Raw genomic sequence first — 20657 nt, forward strand, 5'->3', positions numbered from 1 at the left:
TGGCAGGTTATTTGTTTAAACTAGTGACTACTGTCTAAATGAGGAAAATAATTTGAGAGAGAGCAGACTCCATTGATCATAAGGAGTTCCACAAGAGACATGTACTAACAGCTACTAGGACAATCAATCATTTAAATGATTAGCAATTTTGCGAAAAGAGACCAGTCCTTGTCTGACGAGTCATGAGAAAGTTGTTCATCTTTCCCCTCAAAATGCCAGTAGGCAGTTGGGCGGGGGGAATACTTGCCTGTGGCAATTTGCCTTTGCTCCAGCCTCAAAGACAACACTGAAAAATAATCTGTATATGGAACTTCATACTTACAAGTTTTAATAAGCCTCTTTGGGTTTTGACAAGCAAAGAAAGAAGTTGCTAGTGCCCTCTTTTGCATGGTTGCTGTGGAAACCATTTAGTCTCTGACAAGCTTGAAATGTTAAGCAGTGGCTTTCAGCACAGAGGCCTTAGAAATCAAGGCTCTTTCTTCAAGATTATTCACTGGATGTTTAAAGATGGTTAAGTCATTAGTACTTCTGGTGAAACCTTAAGGAATTGTTCTGGGTGGATTTATTTCAAGCGTTTTAAAGTTTGGGAAGCAATTTTGGCCCTCACGAAATGAGGCATGGGTTCAGTAGAAAAGTTCTGCTCACTCCAAGCATGCCATTACTCAAGAGCTCTGATCAGAAAAGTGGAAGAGCCACTCAACTGAATGAAGGCGGCCTTTGGAAGAAAACATTCCATTAGCACTAGTGGCTTTTCAGCAAGTGATACCTCCTTCTGATAAAAGGCTGCATGCAGAACTATGAGGTGCAATTGTGGCACCTGCTAATGCAGTATATTGAAACCTTCCCTAACTAAAACTCCCCAAGAACCAAAGGAGGCCAGTGGCAATGTTGCAATTCATGAAGAAAATTCACACCCTGTCAGAAGCTCTGTACCATTCATCGGACCACAAATCAGTCTGTAAAAGGTTTCCATGAGATGCTGTTAAGATGCTGTAATGTGAGATACCACGAAAGCTCTTTAAAACAGAAAGCATTCATCTCCTTCCCTACTCTGTCTGGTGTTGAAACACAGTAGCATTTTCTAATCTAGCAGATATTCAGAAACTTTCAGATTTAGTGTTTTACTCAGCCTTGCACTTTTCAGAAATATACAAATAAACATAAAGCTATTGAAGAAAAATATCCAGCAGTTCACATAAATCCATTCTCTAGAAATACAGCGGGTTTGGAAAGGGTTGCCGAAAAGGGCAACTCCATTAAGGCCAAATGAAAATAAACTTGGTGGGCTTCTCTGGAGATTTTGTTTCACAAAACACAAAAGATGCCCTATTCCTTGTGGCGCAACCCACCCTGAGGAGCGCAAAAGCAGACACATCTTGGCAAATCCCTAGGCACATAGGAATGCAGATGGGAGAAAGTGATTTTTAAGATACGCTACTACCATGCCATGTAAGATCAGGACTAGACCTTTGAACCGAGTCTGAGAAAGCAATTAGAAGCCCTTCAAGAAAATTAAGGGAATCTCTGTGGCCAAATCAAGTTAACATCCTGGCCATTACACTCAGAACCCACTGATCAATTATTTACAGGAAATGCAAGTTAATGTATGGGAAAGGTTACTGACAGTTGTAGCTTTTATTGCGCACCGTGACTCCCACTGTTGTTTATACTTAATCATAAAAAGAGATAAGCTCAGCAGTCATAGGACTGCGAAAAACCTGCTCTTTCACACCAACTGCAGCAGCTGCTGGCTGGCCTTGACATCCTCTTCTCAGCAGGAAGGCGATGATACCATTCTGTAACACCTACCTTAAAGTTTTTCTGAGACTCTGGTGTCGGGCTGTCTAGATCTATTAGCTTCTTCAGCTCTTCCTCGATATTTGACTTAGATGCACGCTTTGGGGAGGCACGAAGATCTCTGGCTGATGCGCGCAACCGAGGATGTGCCATTTCATTGCCATCGCTTTGGTGACGCCTTTAAAGGAAGGAAGATAAACACTTAGGTATCCAAGCCCCTGGGGCCAGACCTTTGCAGCACCCTCCCGTTATTCAGAGAAAATGTTTGCATAGAAGGTGGGCACTTGGATGGGGAGAGGGACTGAGAAAAGGTGTATAGGAATGCCTGCTTAAAGGAATAAACCTGTTAGGTACATTGGCTTTTCCATATCTCTATAAGAAGCTCATCCTAATAGCAGAAAGGCTGACCGCATTGCCACCGTATAACCACAGTTAAGGCAACTGACACCAGACTATCACCTTCCTGGCTAATGTGAAGCCGTATGATTATCAAAGAGATGTCTAAGAGGCTTTGCTGCTATCATTCCCTTTGCTTTGGTTTTGCTTAGTACCATTTCAGCATCCCAACCACATGCCTTCTTGAGAACAGTCTTAACACTACTACCTGTATTCAAGCCCTTTTTAGTCAATCTGTAACCTAGTCTGCCCCCTCTGTAATGCTTTACGACTTGGAATGTGATTAACCTTTGACCTTACTTTCATTTTACCCATGATGGCACTCTGCTGCATGAGCCCTCATCCTGACTCTTCAATTATGATCTCGGTTCTCAACATAGCGCCACTTCTTGGCATAAAAGAGCGGCTCTTTTTCCACAATAGCTAAAAACCTAATTGGCAAATCCTTTTGAAATAGTACAAAAGGAAAATACCCTATTCAGATCATCTTTGAAAGCCCATATTTGCAAAACCCTGTTGTTGCAGTCTCCCACTGGCCCCCAGTATTCCCACTGGCACTCAGTTGAAGGGTTATTGGCATTATTTGCAGGGGAGTGGGGAGTTTCTTTTTCACCAGTAAGAGTTGTCCACAAATCCACTCACCAGCTCTGATGAGTAGGATGGCCAGCAGGACACAGATTCTCCTGGTGCTTTATGTTGTGGTTTGGAGAAAATTAGGAATAACAGGCTCCCTCCCACTCTTTCTTACCTTTCCCATATCCTAGCACACATGAGATAAGACTCAACTCTAATTTAAGCTCTCTGCATAGAGAGATGAATGGTGGTAACCATACAAAATGGCTGACACACACCAAGGCAATATTGGGGGATTGCTGATTAACTTGACTTGAAACACTTTGTGCTGCAGTTCAGTTTCTATTGCCAAAGCCACTTTTTCTAAACACTTTTTCTAAAGCTCCTCCTCTCAATACATTTAAAAACTGCAGTTGGAGGATCCTAAACACTACTGGAGAATTTTTGGTATTTTTCAGTTCAATTAAAATATCCTGCCATAGGATAAAATGTGCAATTGAAGAGATAGAACAAGAGTTTTAAAATTCATTAAATTAAACCATTTTACTTTAGTTATTTGAATACTCTAATAATCTCCATAGAATTCTTAGATGGGTTTAAGAGCTTAAATCACTGTACTACCCCTTAAAAGAGTTTTCCCCCATAATGTATCAAATTACTATACATTTTAGAGGCCTCTTCATGTTGAAAATTAGCACCCACCAGAACAGAACAAAAAAATGCTCTTACTTTCTGGAATCCATAAACCCCACAGAGTTTATTGTCCCCTCAGGTTTTTTCCATCCAATCAAGTACTTGCTAGTAGCACCCTGGCGTGGGTAGAAAGTCCTAGGACCAGAGGAGGAGGAAGAAGAGGAGAAAGAAGGCGCAAGCTGTGGTGAAGTGGCAGAATGAAGCTCTTCTTTAGGTGAACTTCTGGCACTGGTGAAAACAACGGGACTGGCAGAGTGTCGGGAACTCATGGTACTGGGAGAGAAGCATAACAAAGACAAAGCTTAAGTGTACATGCCGACATCACGTGCAATTAATTTCAAAGCTGCATTTTGTCATGCTGGGCAGATACCTTTGCTGCCTTAAAAAAACAAAAACACCACAGCTGGAAAACAAATCATTCACCCTGTTAAATTAGAGGCACAGAAAGATTAACTACACAACTTAGTTACCTATCAGGAGACCCACCCATCCCTAATCCATCCCTTGCATCAAACTTAGTAAGAGAGAGAAATGACTCTGCAGACTAACTAGTTTTCTCTCGTCGTGTTTGTTCCTGTGGCAAAACTGTGATGTGGGATGGATTTGGTGTGTCTTTATGTGCAAGACTGGTACAGCACGCTAGGACACTCTCATGTTATTCAGCCTCCATTTGGATTTAAGAATCCGGACATAAATCCACTGTGTGGTAACATATTCCCATATGGAAGGGACGTAAGAGAGGACTTCCCTGAGCAAAAACTATAATGTGAGAAACTGCTCTAAGAAATTACTCATTCTGATTTATTCTGCTGTTATCTTAGATTCCCAGTTTTCCACCGACTGATTTGCTTTGTTGCTCTGAGGTCAGGCCAGGTCTAAAAGATTTTGCTGAATGTAGCTGCCCAGCTTCTTCTGCGAATCTTAAGAAACAGCATGTTCTTCCAAACTGAAATGCACTCCAATACTGCCTATTCAAACACTGGGATTGGTAAGGGAGCGAACAGCTCTTCTGCATCATTACATCATGCCAAGGTTGTGTTGGGAAGGCAGGTCTTTGCAGTGCACTAACCAGTTTACAGAGAAGCTGCCTGGTGGTTTCACATCTTTCCACAGCTCCAAACGGGCAAGTGCTCTTTCCCATTATACACATTGCTTCCTGGGCTGTCCTTCACTTAAACAATGGTCCTATTAATATTTACAGAACAATCCTATAGATGTCTGCTCAGAAGCAAGCCCCAATGAGTTCAGTGACACAGGCTTCCAGATTTTAAATAGGATTGCAGCCTTATTATTATTATTTACATCGTCCTGTTTAAAGGGTTCTAAACTACTTGGTAACTACTCGAGAATGCTAGCATTACACAGCAATGATAAATGACCTTGCCTACTATATAACAAAACTAAATAAACTTGAGAAGCCACCTTATATTACAAATGCTTGCAACAAATGTTGTTTCCTATTTATTCCCTAGAAAAAGCAGATAAGATGATGGAAAAGATAAATGGCCTGAAGAAACCATCATTTCAAATGCTGAGTGTTTGTGCTGCAGAACACTGTGTTGGTGACATAAATTCAGCAACACTTTCAGTGTTTAAGCCTGTGATTTAAATGTACATTAAGGCCTTCTCTACATCTAAAATTCAAGATGGGGGGCGGGGGAAGAAGAGATCTTACCAGAGGTGAATCACTGTTTTACAAAATGGATGGTTGTCTAATGCTATAGATGCTAGTTCTAAGATTTCAGAAATTGAAGAAAAGATTCAGACAGATCACCGTGTGATGAATCTATTTTTCTCAACATGCAGTTGAAGAGGGTGAAGTCACCAGACTGACAAATTCCCACAAAAAGGGCTAGGTTGAAAAGGCAACGAACACTGCACCAGTCTGCAAGTCAGCTTCTTAAGATAATAAAATTAAGAGGACAAGTATATATGAGTAGATATTAATGTAGAGATATAAATAGATATAGAAATTTCTACATTAAGAAGCACTCTGTTTGAATGGCAGCAAACTTAATATCCATAGAGAAATGACAAGATAATTGGTGTGTTGAGGAATGCTAATCCTGTTTGAAAAAAGTTGGTATGTTGAAGGAAAGGCTATTTACATTATTAGGTGATGCATCTATCCTTGTCATAGCTAGCTTTCTAACAGAACAATCAAACCAAAGTGGAACCTCCTCTCACCTCTACAAGTGTTATTCATTTTGTCCAGATAAAGTCATGGACACCCATGGGAATATTTCTGGGTTTGGGTGGGTGTATTAATACTCCAAATTTTTAAAAAGCTAGTTTCTCACAAAACAAATGAGCAGAAGCCAGTCTGCACATTTTTGCCTCATCTCTCATGTTCTATAAATGCTAGAAACATAGGTCTCATCCACACTGGAGTTTAATGTGAAATTGAAGCTGCTTGTGTATCCATCTTATCTCCCTCATCCTGCTGTTTTTGGACTACAACTCCCATCATCCCAAGCTCTCAGGACCAGTGGTCAGGGATGATGGAAATTGTGGTCTGAAAACAACTGGAGACCCAAGTTTGGGAAATCCTGGCCTAAGGCTTTGCTTGTACTCATTCCAGCTCATAGACCATGGTTTAAGCATTATGTGTGAACCAGTAGCTCTGTAGTGCAAGTCTGAAGTTCCTTTAGAAAGGTCCCAGCATTCTGTAGACTTTACACATCCAGGTCCCATACCTGGATGTAAAATAATATACACTAGCCTTAAATTTAATGTGGTGTATGTGTGTGAGGGAGAGAGGGCGAGAGAGGGACAGAGAGAAGGAAGGAGATGAGCTGGAAAGGAAATAGAACAGACAATCCTGTAACCTATTCCCAATCCCTGAAGCTATGGTTAAGAGATCAAGAGCGTCATATTCGCACAAGCCTTGTACATCTGCAACATTGTGTACACTGTAACATAATGTATATTTCTGCCATGCTCAGATCCAGATTCCCATGTGTTCCAAGACCCCCCTACAATAAAGGAAAGCAATCTCCATCCACATATGGAAATATTAAACTTGCTTCCTATTTCCAAACTCTCCACATTGTGCCTCTTTTCAAACTGCTGGGCTGCCAAGAATCACAGGTATGTCATTATCCATAGCACTCACTCCCCATGTCTGCTAGAAAGATCTAGAGACACCAATCATCATTTTAAAGAATATTACCTTGTATGGGAAACGGCATCACTAAGGCTAAAAGCACTGTTCTCTCTTGTTAAAGGGTTGGAGGCTGGTTGGCTTTTGGTGTGAATGTCCAAGCTTAACGAAGACTCTGTCTTCCTGTCCATCATGTGGCTGTCTTTTTCTAAAGTCCGGTCTGCAATAGAGACTACTTCACTGGAACTGTGCCATAGTGGTGCCACTTTCTCTTTTACAAGTCCTGATCGGGGAGATGTTGCCGAGTTGCCCAGGGAGGCTGTGCTGCCATGGCTGGGGCCATAGGAGGTGGTATCAATGCCACTGTCAGCAGAAGTACCTTGAAGATAGTTATAGCTATTCAGCTCTGACTCAGTCCTATCTCCACTGTCATACCACTTCTCCTCACTATGGACACTGGATGCATTGCTGGACAGCGTGTTGCTGCTTGAATGACTGGAGTAGTGGCTATCAGACTGCAAAAAGGGGAGAAATTGTAGATAAATTCAAGGATTCGGGAGAAAATAAAATAAAATGGGAATAACTGTACAGTACTGAAGACCAAACATCCATAAGCTCAAATATAAAATTAACAAGAACAAAATTCATGAACGCTGAACTCAAGACTTATGCTACAAGAGTTATGAGTCTGAAACACCCACCAACAGACCACTTTATAAATGAAACAGCCATTTCCACAATAATTTTCAGGCAGGACGCAGGTGGCGCTGTGGTCTAAACCACTGAGCCTCTTGGGCTTGCCAATCAGAAGGTTGGCGGTTCGAATCCCTGTGACGGGATGAGCTCCTGTTGCTCTATCCCATCTCCTGCCAACCTAGCAGTTTAAAAGCATGCCAATGCAAGTAGATAAATATGTACTGCTGTGGCGGGAAGGTAAACGGTGTTTCCATGCACTCTGGCTTCCATCACGGTGTTCCGTTGCACCAGAAGCATTTTAGTTATGCTGGCCACATGACCCAGAAAGCTGTCTGCAGACAAATGCTTGCTCCCTCTGCCTGAAAATGAGATGACTGCCGCACCCCATAGTTGCCTTTGACTGGACTTAACCGTCCAGGGGTCCTTTACCTTTTTACCTACACAATAATTTTCCATCAATTTGCTTTGAAATGCAAGTAACTCCACTTTAAATTCATTGTTTAATATATTCATATTCAAACAAAGCAGAACGATTTGTCGTATTGTCAGAAAGAAAAAAATCATTAGTGGAAAGTTATGAGCATGAAAATCTACATGTTCAGAGCTTAACCAGGTGAAATGAACCACAAGGATTCCAAGACAGGATTCAGACATTCAAGACATCAGGGGAACAGAACACACCAAACAATCAACATCCTATGCATTTCACAGCATCAGAAGTGAAACTTTTGCATCGTTCCTCAAGGCAGCTGTATGCCAGTTAAAGCAACTGATTAATGAAGGAGTTAGGACAGCAGCAGCTCAGTATATAAGAAGCCATGCTGAAGGATATGGATAAAACAAGTTACACCGGCAAATGTCTGCAACAGTTAAAGAGGTGTGTGTGTGTGTGTGTGTGTGTGTGTGTGTGTCAGAGAGAGAGAGAGAGAGAGAGAGAGAGAGAGAGAGAGAGAGAGAGAGAGAAAGCTTCAAATGCAAAAGTGTGATGGTATGTACTATTAAAATAAAAAAGGATTTTAATGGTTTGGGGAAAATTCCTAGTTCTTGGACTAGTTTCTTCCCCTTTAGAAATCTGGCAATGCATCAATCTTTGCACATTGTTACAAGGGTCGTGTTTGTGCACTTTCGAGAGTGTGGATTAGTCAGTCAAACACCACAAGAGCTTAGGACTAAAACTGTGAGTCAGTTCACATGTCATGGTAAGCTATGGGTTATGGCTTGCTGTGAACAAGCAGTGGGCTAGAACACGCTGCTCAGTTGCTCCCACTCTGCGCCATTTTGTTTGGAGCTGGGAGAAACAACTGTGAAGATTGACTCAGCATCACTTGTGAAAGAACATTTGTTTCTTCCCAAACAAACCATGAACAGAAGCAAAGATTTGTAGAGCAACTGCTCATGGCTTGTTTGCATGTAACGCAAAGCTTATGGTTTGTTTCTCCTGGCTCCAGGAAGGGCAGAGCAATGCAGGATTGAATGAGCAGCACACACTCGTAAGCTGCTCATTCTTGGCAAGCCATAGGTCATTACCATGACATGTGAATCAGATCTCCCCAAGCAGAAATATTGAAAAAGAAAAGTTAAGGCAGCAGGAGTGGGAGGACAGAATCACAGAATTGTAGAGTTGGAAGGTACCTCCCCAAGAGTCATCTAGTCCAAACCCCTGCAATGCAGGAATCTCAACTAAACAGAATGAAAAAAAGAATATAGGGCTATAAATAGTTTGCTGAAAGAACATATTAATGTTGGTAAGTCACCAAAGTCTCGCTTGTGGAATGCGCGACAAGCCAGAGGGATTGAGCAGGAGGAATCTTATTTCTAGAATAATGAAGGTTCCCACAGATCTTTGGACTATCACACTATACTGGAGCATAACTCTACTTTTGAGTTGGCAGCAAAACATTTCTATTAATAAACTTTATCTTAAAGCTGCATTTAGCTCTTAAAATACTGAGGTCAGCTCTACTGCCATTTCCTCCATATTCTTAACAAGGACGTACAGGTTCAGGGAAAGTGAAGAATATTTTACCTTCGGAGAACTGAAGGGAAAGCAAAACAACTTTGCACAACAATTTTGAAAGTGGACTTACATGACCCTGCTTATTTGGAGACAAGTGGACTACTGGATCTTGCCTCATCAGCCTTCCAGTAGGGCTCTCTCTGAAGGATGGCAGCACCTTCGACACTGCAGGGAGATGGCATGTTGGTTCTGTAATGCAGCATGGAATACAGCATTTGCTTTCAGGAAGTTTGGCATTAAAAAAGAAGAAGCTTAGAACCAAGAGAACTAAAAGCAGAGTATGCTTTCTCATCAACAGCAAAATTATTGTACCAGCAATAGGCCTTCGCAACTTTTAAATACACTACAAAAAATACCAATATATAAGCAATAAAATAGAAAAGGAGTATGCCACCTCTTCACCTCCTGAACTAAAGTTGCTTACCTGATACAGTTTGTATCTGAATTATTTCAAACTACATAATTAGAATCAACTCTTTCTTTCTTTTTTAAAAAAAGAGGGTGTATGAGAGAGTACTTTTAACTGCCTTAAAACAGGAAACTATTCAAAGAGACCAACAGGTATCACTGTATTTGGGTTTCTACCTATGACATTGTCCTTTCACTCCAAAACCACAGTTTTTCCTCTCTACCTGTTCCATTTTGTTCAGGTTGATATGGGGGCATTTTAGTTTCCACAGCAGATTTTTTGGGGGGGCAGCTATGTTCAGTGCCAACATTAACACACAGGGGAGGGTCTGCAAAAGTACCGTATTTTTTGCACCATAACACTCACTTTTTTCCTTCTAGAAAGTAAGGGGAAATGTCTGTGCGTGTTATGGAGGGAATGCCTACGGGTGGCGGGGGGGATCTGCTGCAGTCGTGAGCAGAGGATCCATGGTTCCCCTTCCCTCCTCTGTGGCTCGCTTTGAAACAGCAAAGCGGGAGAAGAGCCGCTGAGTGGGGAGGAGAGAGGGACAGAGAGCCTGCTTCTTTAAAGGAGCAGTTCCGGTTGGTTCCTTTAAAGCAAGCAGGCTCTCTGTCCCTCTCTCCTCCCCACTCAGCTCGCTAAATAGCAGCAAAGTTTTTCAGCTCGCTAAGCCGGGGATGAGCTGGGAGGAGGGAGAAAAGCAGAGCCTGCTTGCTTTAAAGGAGCAACGCGGGAGAGGAGAGGAGCCTTCTCCCCTTATACCCCTCTTCTTCATTATTAGCAGCATCCTTCTCCACCCACCCCACACATGCTTCTTGTCCCTTGAGTGCTTTTCCTTCCCTCCCCACTTAAAACGTGGTTACAAAGCACGGATCCACATGGATCCTCAGGATTTTTGCACTGGGTCACCCCAAATTCACCATCAGATCACATAGCATGTCCATGGCTACATCTTGCACCAAAAAAATCACACACCCACTGTTGCCTGGGGCTGCAGTGGTACAAAAACGTGGTTACAAAGCATGGATCCACATGGATCCTCGGGATTTTTGCATTGGGCTACTCCAGACTCACTGTCAGATCACATGTCTGTGGCCACAGCATGAACCACAAAAATCATACATCCACTGTTTCGTTTAGAATATTTTTTTTCTTGTTTTCCTCCTCTAAAAACTACGTGCGTGTTATGGTCGGGTGCGTGTTATAGAGCGAAAAATACGGTAATTCTGAGTAAGATTAACTTTACACATGTTGTTACCATCTCAACAGTATAAAAACACATGTGATTAAAGTATTCTGCCAAAATGGAAACTAGAGATCAGTATAATCACAGGTTTTTCCTGTTAAGCAGATATGGGGGATGGGGAATTACCAGATGGCTTTAATAATAAGGCGCAGCTCACTGAGCCTCTGAAGTTACTAGAACAAAAGTGTATCTTTTGAATCTGAGAATCGCATTTCATTTCCTGAACTCCCGAGGCATTCGCTGAATACTTCAATCTGTCTCAAAGCCTACCTTATTTACACAGTAGCAGTATGTTGTGATGACAAGAATGATAGTAAGAGCTGAGCATCTTCAGCTTCTCTTCTAGCATTCAGCTAAACTAGGACAACGGAGTTACCCCCACCCACCAATCTAGCTGTCAATTATGGATACCTAGGATAACAGGAAGGATCTCCCAACTCCCAATTATCCTAGGAAGTCACAGAACCTTTCTGTTTTCAAGGTAACATCGTATGGAATTTAACTTTTGTTCAGGCTCTGATGTGGTATTCCAGGTAGTTAGATAAGCCCCTACAGAGAAGTTGAGCCTGTGTCAAATCTTATAGTTTTGGGAATCAGGTTGTCTCACAACTTCTTTTGTTTTATTTTTAAAATATCCAGTCCAAGTACCACCATTTCCAGCTCCTATTCTTCTTTGCCTACATTCCCGCAATACACAAACCATGCCAGTTTGACCTGAGAACTGATGATGCAACAGACTTCCCTCCCAGACCTAACAGATACCAGGCTGGATGCATCGCATTTGGTGTACTGCCAACCAGGAAGCCACACTCTCCACGCTGGAATCCTTAATCAAAGCTAGTCACACTGTATCAGTGTCACTGCCAAGATGAATGAAACCATAGTAAAATTCCTATTAATGCAAAAGCCTCAGCAGGATCTACCAGTGTCAGGTCACTGCTTCAGTAGCTACAAACGAAGATAAACAGGTCCATGTACTGAGATGCCAAATGAAGGCTTAACTTCATTTAATCTACTGAGTGCTGAGGATCTTTCTTTCATCTAACTACTTAACTGCAACGCACCGTGCAAATACACCCAGCAGTAGAAAGTGATTCTCACCCAACTGTACATTTTTACTTATATTTTATCTGCATTAAAAAATAATAATCTGTACATGGGTTGTTTATACTTTCAACCATCTAACAGTCAGCATATAGCACCATTAGAAAGGAAGCACTACAAAAAGAGCTACAGAAAAGGTAAAAATTAAATTAAGCTGATGCAGTGCTGAAAAGAGATGAGGGTAAATAAGCAGTAAGGCCAAGTAATATTTGTGCCTGCACCGCTGCTTCTTAAAAGATGCCCCAGGCACTGAACCATTATAACTGATCTATTCTCTAGAGAACTTCATTTCTACATCACATGATGTTCCCAGGTCTCAAGGACACAAAGTGCAGATGACAGTATACCTCACATTTCATCATTCATTCTCACTAACAGGGGTAACATTAAAAAAAAAAATGGAATTGCTCCTTTTAAGGAAGGAACAGGTTGCCAAAGTCACCTTGTGGGGGAAACCATTTAATTGCTGCAGAAGTTATTGCTTACCCATTTGGTCAGCAATGCTATCCTCACTTCTCTGCCAACTGGGGGTGGATTTGCCACTGCCACTCGTATCTGTGTTCTGCCTGTCGATGGAGGCAGGAGATCTTCGACTCATTCCAAACCTGAGGTAAATAATTATTCTTTAGTTCCATACATGGTAAATGTGGTATACAGCAAACATCTCTTTACATCAAGAAGCCATACTTACACAATGCACTTCTGATACAATTTTTTTTTTTTTTAAAAGCTATGCTTTTCTTATTGTGGAGGTTTCTGACTTTCCATTTCTAGGATTATGAATTGAGAATACACTTCAACTGCCAAACATCCTTCATAGGTAAACTCCACTACTGCTAGCCAAGTGTATGAAGAGCCAGGATTTAAAGGACTGTGGTAATAACTAACCCAAACATGAAATATGTGATCTTGTGATGCCCATTCCTGCACAGAGAAAAGTCTGAAAGATGGAACACGAACAACAAACACTCCTTTCATGGCTAGCCCCAAAAGGGCCTCAGAGCCAAAGTCAGCAACAAAACAGAGGGCTTCAGCCATACTTAAGGATTCTCTGCAAAAGACACCTCACCATGAATTGGCTAGCAGTCCTTTCAGTAGACCTCCCAAATGTGAACATGCCACATGGGGGTGCATTCTGACTGGCCAAGTTTTGTATGATGCACAACTGAGATTTGTACACAGTGGAGGTGCAAGCTGAGTGAGTGGGCCCATCTGTCATACCACTCCTACTTGTGACTTTGTGGGTTACTGAAGGAAAAGAACAGGTGGTGGCTCAGATTCCCACCTGGATGGAGGCAGCACAGATATCAGGGACAGCACAGTAAGACAGTGACAGGTATGGAATTATCCTGGCAGTTCCAGTGCCAGAAATGGTACCGAAAGAACTGTTGTCCCACTGAACTGGGGTGGGTACACTAATTCTAAAAATGCATCCAGGGCATCCAAATTGATCAACATTATCGGTGTGCATTTGCAGGAACTTTGCACATCTAATACATTATAATTAGACAAGCCAGGTGTGTAACGTCTGAGAGCACCTTGAGTCTAGAAGCAGTGGTAGCAGAGCATTGCACCTGGCCTTTCCCACAGACGACTCTCTCCTTGAAGCTGATTTATTTTACAACATGAATGTGATGCTCCTGAGGTGTGTAGGGTGCTGTTAGGCAGCAAAGTCCAATTGGTGAGCTTCCTTGCCCCACCCAGCCTTTTCATTGGGAAAACACTGAACAAGGGGAGAGAAAGCAGTGGAATCCAATGGGTGTGCTCCCCCCACCTGGTCTTTTCTCAAGGGAAAAGTTGACAGTAAGGGGTTTCCATTCTTGAAAGCCTCAGGGTGCAACCCCAAACACACCTTCCTGGGAATAATTCCCACTGAACACAATGGGATTTACGTTTGAGTAAATATGCATATGATTGCCCTGTATGATACTGGAATGCTTTTGGGAAGTGGCTGTTCATGGGTGAATTTCTGCACTCTGCTTTAGTCACTTCACTACAGCTTTCAATGTTTTTGATTGCCACTTGTATGAAACAATTGTACTCTAATTTCCTTCATACTAACAATCTGAAAATGGGTAGACTTTGTAACCACTAGATTTCAATCACTTAAACCATTCAGAACTGTTGGTTGCAATCAAATTCGTCATTCATTTTAACAATGCTATAATCCCCTGTGGCTCACAGCTTCAGCACTGGTAAATAGCCACGGAGAAAAGATGTGAGTGAGTCGACAGAAGATGAGTAACAGGGAAAGGTGATAATGAAGATTTGTTGGGCTGGTGACTATGGATAGAAAGTTTTATTATTGCTGCTATCTTGTTTATTCAAGTTTACAATCTGGACTTTCAGAACACAGCCATAGCCAGGAATCCTACCAACTCCATCAAGGATGCAATGCATTTTCTGATTCAGACCTAGCAGCTGTCATGCAAGAATGCCATCACAACTCTGAAAGTGCATCACTGCTCCTATTCTGGGGTTCCCATTCAAAACTACAGCTAATAAAGAATGTGGAGGGACAATGGCCTTCTCATGTCCACTTGCAATACTGGATAGTATTTTTCACAAATCACAAAGTGCGAAGACATACAGGGCCAGTTGCAGTACAACATTTTACATATTCAGTATTTGGGGGTAGGTGATAGAAGATGGACAAAAAGATGTCTAGAAGTAGAAATAATTTGACAATATGTATTATCATTTCAAAGACAATTTCATGAGCTGGGACTGTTGATAGGTTGCCATTCAGCAACACTGTATTTCAAGACTAGAAGATAAAGTCTTCTGAAATGTTTTCACATATACTCATCAGTGGGAATTGCCTGAAAGCCACCTCATGGAAGCATAATGCTATTCTGGGAACTGGCCCCATAAAACAATTATTGAATTTTAATATACGCTCTGCCTTAAGTGTTAAAGACAGGCTAAGTCAAAACAAATGCTGGTCAGTTTCTAAGCAAGCCAACTTCAAACTGTGGCTTATAAAGCTGGTCTGTTTAACTAAAGCTTGTTTCAAACCAAGATCTCTGGCTTATAGAAAACCACTCAGAATTAGGGGAAATGCTAGCAAAGTCCTTCTCCAAAAACTTGGATAAAGAGAGAAGGAGAGGGGAAAGCATGAGTTTATGAGTCTTCTCTGGGCTTCTTCCTCCTGATACACACAGCAGTAAACCATAGTTTAGTGCTATGTATGAACCAGCCCAGTGAGTTTAACAACACTTGAAAAGAGGCTAAGTACTAATTTATACTCTTCTCCAGTCTCAACGAAACAGTACACAAAATAAACAAACATACGAGGGCCTACCCTTCGGGCATAGATTTTTGCCTGTAGGTGCCTCCACCAGAGCCAGTTTCACTGGAGGATGATAAGTTGCTGGGAGAGTTACGGCACTGCTGTGATCTTGCTAAGGCAATGGATGAAACGGTGACGTAAACATCAGAGCCAGGGGATAATCTGTTCAATACAAACAATCCCAAACGTTACATTATTAAAGGAACCATTGCAGCACAAAGCTTGATAGAGCAACAACACTTTTGTGGGAACTGCCACATCAGCAGTGTCAATTCATTGAGACAGTAAGAAATGAAGCCAGCTGGAGGGCAGTATGTATTTTCCCCCATTAACCTGCTCCCTATGGAACAGCGGTGAAAGATTAGGGAGTGACAAAGGGGAGAAATGCCTGTTTCCAAGGAGTTCCAGAAATAAAGTTGCTGAGTTGCATTTGCTATTTGCAAGCAAGGAATATTAACACGTAGCATATTTTATACAAATCCCAAATAAAATGTGATTTAACTAAGCACCTCAGAACAAGCTTTAGCAAACCATTTTTTTAAACTTTGTATTTACCAATACGATCTGCAAAACATGCCACAACTTTGCAAAATCAAATAATGGAATTTTAGATAAAGCACATTTCCTCAGATAGTCAAGAAAACATGATGCAGGGTATTTACAGATACAAGTCCTTGCATCACAGGAATGCTTCATTTTTAATAGCTCTCAACAAGTATAAAAAGACAATTGTTTGTCATAAGCTGGGTGTGGGGAATCTTTGGTCCTCCAAATGTTGATGAACTACAACTCCCATCAGCACCAGCAAACATGGGCAATAGCCAGGTATGCTGGGAATTATAGTTCAGCAACTTCTGAAGGACTATGGGTTCCCCACACCTGGCATAATCAGTAGCTTAATGGCCTGTTCACCCAAACAGTCCCTTAATTCACTTTGCACTTTGATTTACTTACACACACTGTTTCACAGGTGGTGAAACAGTAAAAAACGGTTTCTGTTTTTATGATATGAGCCTCCCTGGAGGTTTTTAAAACTGTGTAGCAGGGAGATAGTCGTACAACTGAGACAGTGCAAAACATATGTAAGAAAAGGAAACTTTCTTTGCTTGCTGGCTAGCTGACAGATGAGCGCAGCACTGCTCAACCCCAGTTGGATTCTGAGTAGATCACAGCTTTCTTTCTGCTTCCAATGGTGACCCAGCTTTACCACTGCATAGCAACTGCCTATTCTCTGTTGTCTGTGTTCTGGTAAACTCTAGGACTAATGCAATGTGTTACATAGGAATGCCTAAGAAGATAGTTCAGAAACTGCAGCTGGTACAGAATTTGGCAGCCAGACCACTGACTGGGGGAGGATGGTTGGAACATATAACACAAATTCTGGGTACCACTTAGTTTCTGGACTCAATTTAAAGTGCTGATTCTTACCCCTAAAGCCTTATGTAGCTTAGGATCCACAGTAGCTCAAGAACTGCCTCTCCCCACATGAACCCACCCAGACCCTGTGATCACCATCTGAGTCCCTTCTTTGTATGCCTCGTCCATGGACTATTTGGAGCAGAGCTTTCCAGGCTGTGTGTCGTGATACCTTAGTGTGTCGGCTGCAGTGTGTAGGTGTGTCACATGAACACTCCTTGTGCTCCTCCTGGGTCTGGAAAGGGATTAGTTTAACCTCCGGTTTGGTACTAAAACTGAAATACTGTGTCACGAAATGATGCATGTATAAAAAGCGTGTCACCAACATGAAAAGTTTGGAAAGCTCTGATTTGGAAGGTGGCAACACAAGAAAAGAGAAGTCTTTTCCTGATGCCTAAAGCTGGATAAGGGACGCTGTTCGACAGTGGAATTTGCTGCCAAGGAGTGTGGTGGAGTCTCCTTCTTTGGAGGTCTTTAAGCAGAGGCTTGACAACCATATGTCAGGAGTGCTCTGATGGTGTTTCCTGCTTGGCAGGGGGTTGGACTCGATGGCCCTTGTGGTCTCTTCCAGCTCTATGATTCTATGATTCTATGATTCTATGACGCGGGTGGCGCTGTGGGTTAAACCACAGAGCCTAGGACTTGCTGATCAGAAGGTCGGCGGTTCGAATCCCCGTGATGGGGTGAGCTCCTATTGCTTGGTCCCTGCTCCTGCCAACCTAGCAGTTCGAAAGCACGTCAAAGTGCAAGTAGATAAATAGGTACCGCTCTGGTGGGAAGGTAAACGGCGTTTCCGTGCGCTGCTCTGGTTCGCCAGAAGCAGCTTAGTCATGCTGGCCACATGACCTGGAAGCTGTACGCCGGCTCCCTTGGCCAATAAAGCGAGATGAGCGCCGCAACCCCAGAGTCGGCCACAACTGGACCTAATGATCAGGGGTCCCTTTACCTTTACCTTAAAGCTGGATAAAGATGGTGCTGGGCAAGTCTCTCTGGGGAGAGCATTCCACAAGCAGGAGGCCACAAATGAAAAGGCCTATTCTCTGACTTTTGGCCCTTCACTCGAAGGATGTCATTGTGACCTCTTCAAGTGGGGTGGGACCCATAGCCCTGCCTTTTGTTTACCTGCGTTTTCAGGCTGTGCTTTTAGGTTTTCATTGTTTATAATGGGCTTTAATGTAAGTCACATTGGATTGCTTTTCAAGAAAACTGACCAACAAATATAATATAAAATAACAGCCAGATAGATTCTTCTGGGCTGGTGGCCAGCAGGCATGCCTTTGGCAAAAAACAGGCAGCTTGGCTAGCTGGGAAGGTTTGGTCTTGCCATGCACACCCAATGTGTGCGATAAAACTGCTGTTAAGGTGGAGTGGCTTACAAAGATTCGAAATGTACATAATAATAAATGTAAATAGTAATAAACACACACAAAAACCTAGCACAGCCAAAATTTTTGTTAAAGCAATATGTACACAACACATGCATCACAATATATTTATTTTTTAAAAATAAAAAATTAAAATTGGCTAACATGGATGAGAAATCAGCTTCTCTCCTTTCTTGTCTAGGAACTGCTATCTTAGGAGTAAAAAACACCAACAAAAACACCGTTATTGGACTAGGATTGTTTTGAGCAATATGGTACCACGATAAAACGGCTATCATATTTGCAAAGCTAAGCAGGGTGGTTGTTTCATTTGGTCAACTAGCATCCCTAGAAATGAGGTGTCTGCCATTTTGCTCAAATCAGTATTTTTAGTCTTGGTTAAACATTATTATTACCACCAGATGACTGCTCTGAAGTTCATGTCCCAACCATTTTGCCTGCTAATCATTAAATGCTGTCTGCAAGAGACTAAATTTCATTTTTAAAAATTCTACTGCATCTTGGGGCAGAAATCCAATTTAACAGCAGCAAAAGCATTGGCTTTGAGGTGCTATTATTGAGAACCAGACAGTTTGACTCAGTTATCCAGTTCAAGGCTCTCTGCATATTCACTGAAGCATTAAAGCCATTTTCCAGGCTTCCCATTTGCAAAGTTTAATTTTTCAGACAAATAATATGCTTATACCAAAAATATTTTGTTCTGAAATTCATGTTGAGGTTTCGTAATGCTGTTCTTTGGCAGTTCTTCTGCCTGCGTTTCTTTTAAATATTTATTTTAGTTGTTGCTTCTGTGCCTGAGGGCACCTGCTTTTTGCTCCCTGTATTTGCCTCAAAAATATGTTGCACATATTACAAAACGTCCCCTGCTATGCCTTGTGCCTGAATTCTATAGTTATGAAATGGGTTAGGTAATGATATACGCAGCAGCAGAAAACTAAAAATGTAATTTGCAAGCTGCCTAAGGAGGGACTGCCAATATAGTGCCTTTACAGCTCAATTAAACACAGGTTCACTTCGAAGCAAGCTCCGAGGGGTTCTACCCAAAGGTGGCTTTGTGCTCCTGGAAAGTGATTTTATTTTGCAAGGTGGAGAACCTGATTTCCTGTGATTCTTCCTCACCTACCATAGCCCTCTTTACTCCATACTCAAGAGTTCCAGAGGGCGCTTCACCCCTCAAGAATAGCTCTTCAGATGGAAAGGGAGCTGCCACACCTTGTGCTCTCTGCTACTGCAAATATACACTGGCTACAACCCACTGTCTTCAATAGGAGTTTTTGTGTGGGGTTGCAAAACATGTGGCATAAAGCGTTTTCCAATCTTTGTATACTTATCAGGTTTGTTATCACAAATTCAATTTTTACTTATTTATTAAGTCTATATACCACCTTTCATGCAAGCACAAGGAGCCTTACGGTATCAGAATACAAAAATACAAAGAAACAAAACAGTAACACCCACATACACACACCAGTTTAGAAGGTCGTAGGTGGTTTAACTGGCCAAAGGCCTGGGAGAAGAGGAATGTTTTCGCCTCGTGCCTAAAGATATGTGATGAAGGCGTCAGGAGAGCCTCCCCGGGGAGAGCATTACACAGATGGGGAGCTACCACAGAAGCCCATTCTTGTCAAAAGCAATAACCAAATTACAACTAACAAGAAGCTCCCAGCATTCCTAACACATTTGGAAGAAGTGGCTCTGTGGTTAGACTGGATGAAGGGTGGCATATAAATAACAAAACAAAACAAAGAAATGAAACTGGCCCACCTGAACACAGCAGAAACCCAACATCAAGGCTGTTTACTGTAGAAAGTAATACCTGACACTTTTAACTTCAGTGATTCTTTTCAGCTGTGAACTGCCGTATTTTTCGCTCCATAAGACGCACCTGACCATAAGACGCACATAGATTTTAGAGGGGGAAAGCAAGGGGAAAAAAATTCTGCGCAAAGCATGTAAAGCAAGCCAAGTGAGAGCTGCTCACATGGCTTCTGTCCCGCTTTGCTTGCCCATCCCTCCTCCTGCCTCGCTGTAAAAGAGGAGGAAGAGGCACCGGGACAGGTGCTTTGCTGGCTTTACAGCGAGGCGGGAGGTGGGATGGGCAAGCAAAGTGAGAGCTGCGCAAAGCGGGACAGAAGCCATGTAAGCAGCTCTCGCTTTGCTTGCTCCCGTCCGTCCCTCCTCCCGCTTCACTGTGAAGCCAGCAGAGCAAGAGCCACTGCGCAGCTCTCGCTGAAGCCAGCAGAGGAAGAGTGATAGCTGCGCAGCAGCTCTTGCTCTGCTGGCTTCACAGCGAGTGATGGATGGGAGCCATGGCTCTGGCTGCGGAGGCATCCCTCAGCTTGCGACTGCAGTGGTAGCCGAGGGATCCCTCTGCCACCCAGTGCATTCACTCCATAAGAGCGAAGGAGGAAAAAAGTGCGTATTATAGAGCGAAAAATAAGGCAGTTCATTGAGGGGAGAAGGGAAGTAGGAGAAATAAAGCAAAAGTACATTTCATGGCATCAACACTCTACGGTGCCCAGGACTTGCT

The 20657-nt window shown here is 42.4% G+C and overlaps 1 protein-coding gene across 8 annotated transcripts in view; it reads right to left on the reverse strand.

Annotated features, from left to right (window-relative positions):
- SIPA1L1 (signal induced proliferation associated 1 like 1) overlaps window positions 1-20657 on the reverse strand; it is a 158304-nt gene that overhangs the window by 11761 nt on the left and 125886 nt on the right. For 5 of the 8 annotated variants that reach the window (XM_080993717.1, XM_080993720.1, XM_080993715.1 and 2 more), the window contains 6 exons: window positions 15339-15488; window positions 12521-12639; window positions 9346-9464; window positions 6632-7077; window positions 3496-3732; window positions 1810-1975 (listed from right to left, as the gene is read on the reverse strand). In XM_080993717.1, the coding sequence (XP_080849843.1) occupies window positions 1810-1975; window positions 3496-3732; window positions 6632-7077; window positions 9346-9464; window positions 12521-12639; window positions 15339-15488 (1237 nt within the window). The remainder of the gene's footprint in view (window positions 1-1809; window positions 1976-3495; window positions 3733-6631; window positions 7078-9345; window positions 9465-12520; window positions 12640-15338; window positions 15489-20657) is intronic. The other 3 variants (XM_080993719.1, XM_080993722.1, XM_080993721.1) reach the window with 3 other exon arrangements.

Source organism: Podarcis pityusensis (assembly GCF_964106645.2).
Source record: "Podarcis pityusensis genome assembly, chromosome: 1".
In the NCBI taxonomy this organism is placed as follows: Eukaryota; Metazoa; Chordata; class Lepidosauria; order Squamata; family Lacertidae; genus Podarcis; species Podarcis pityusensis.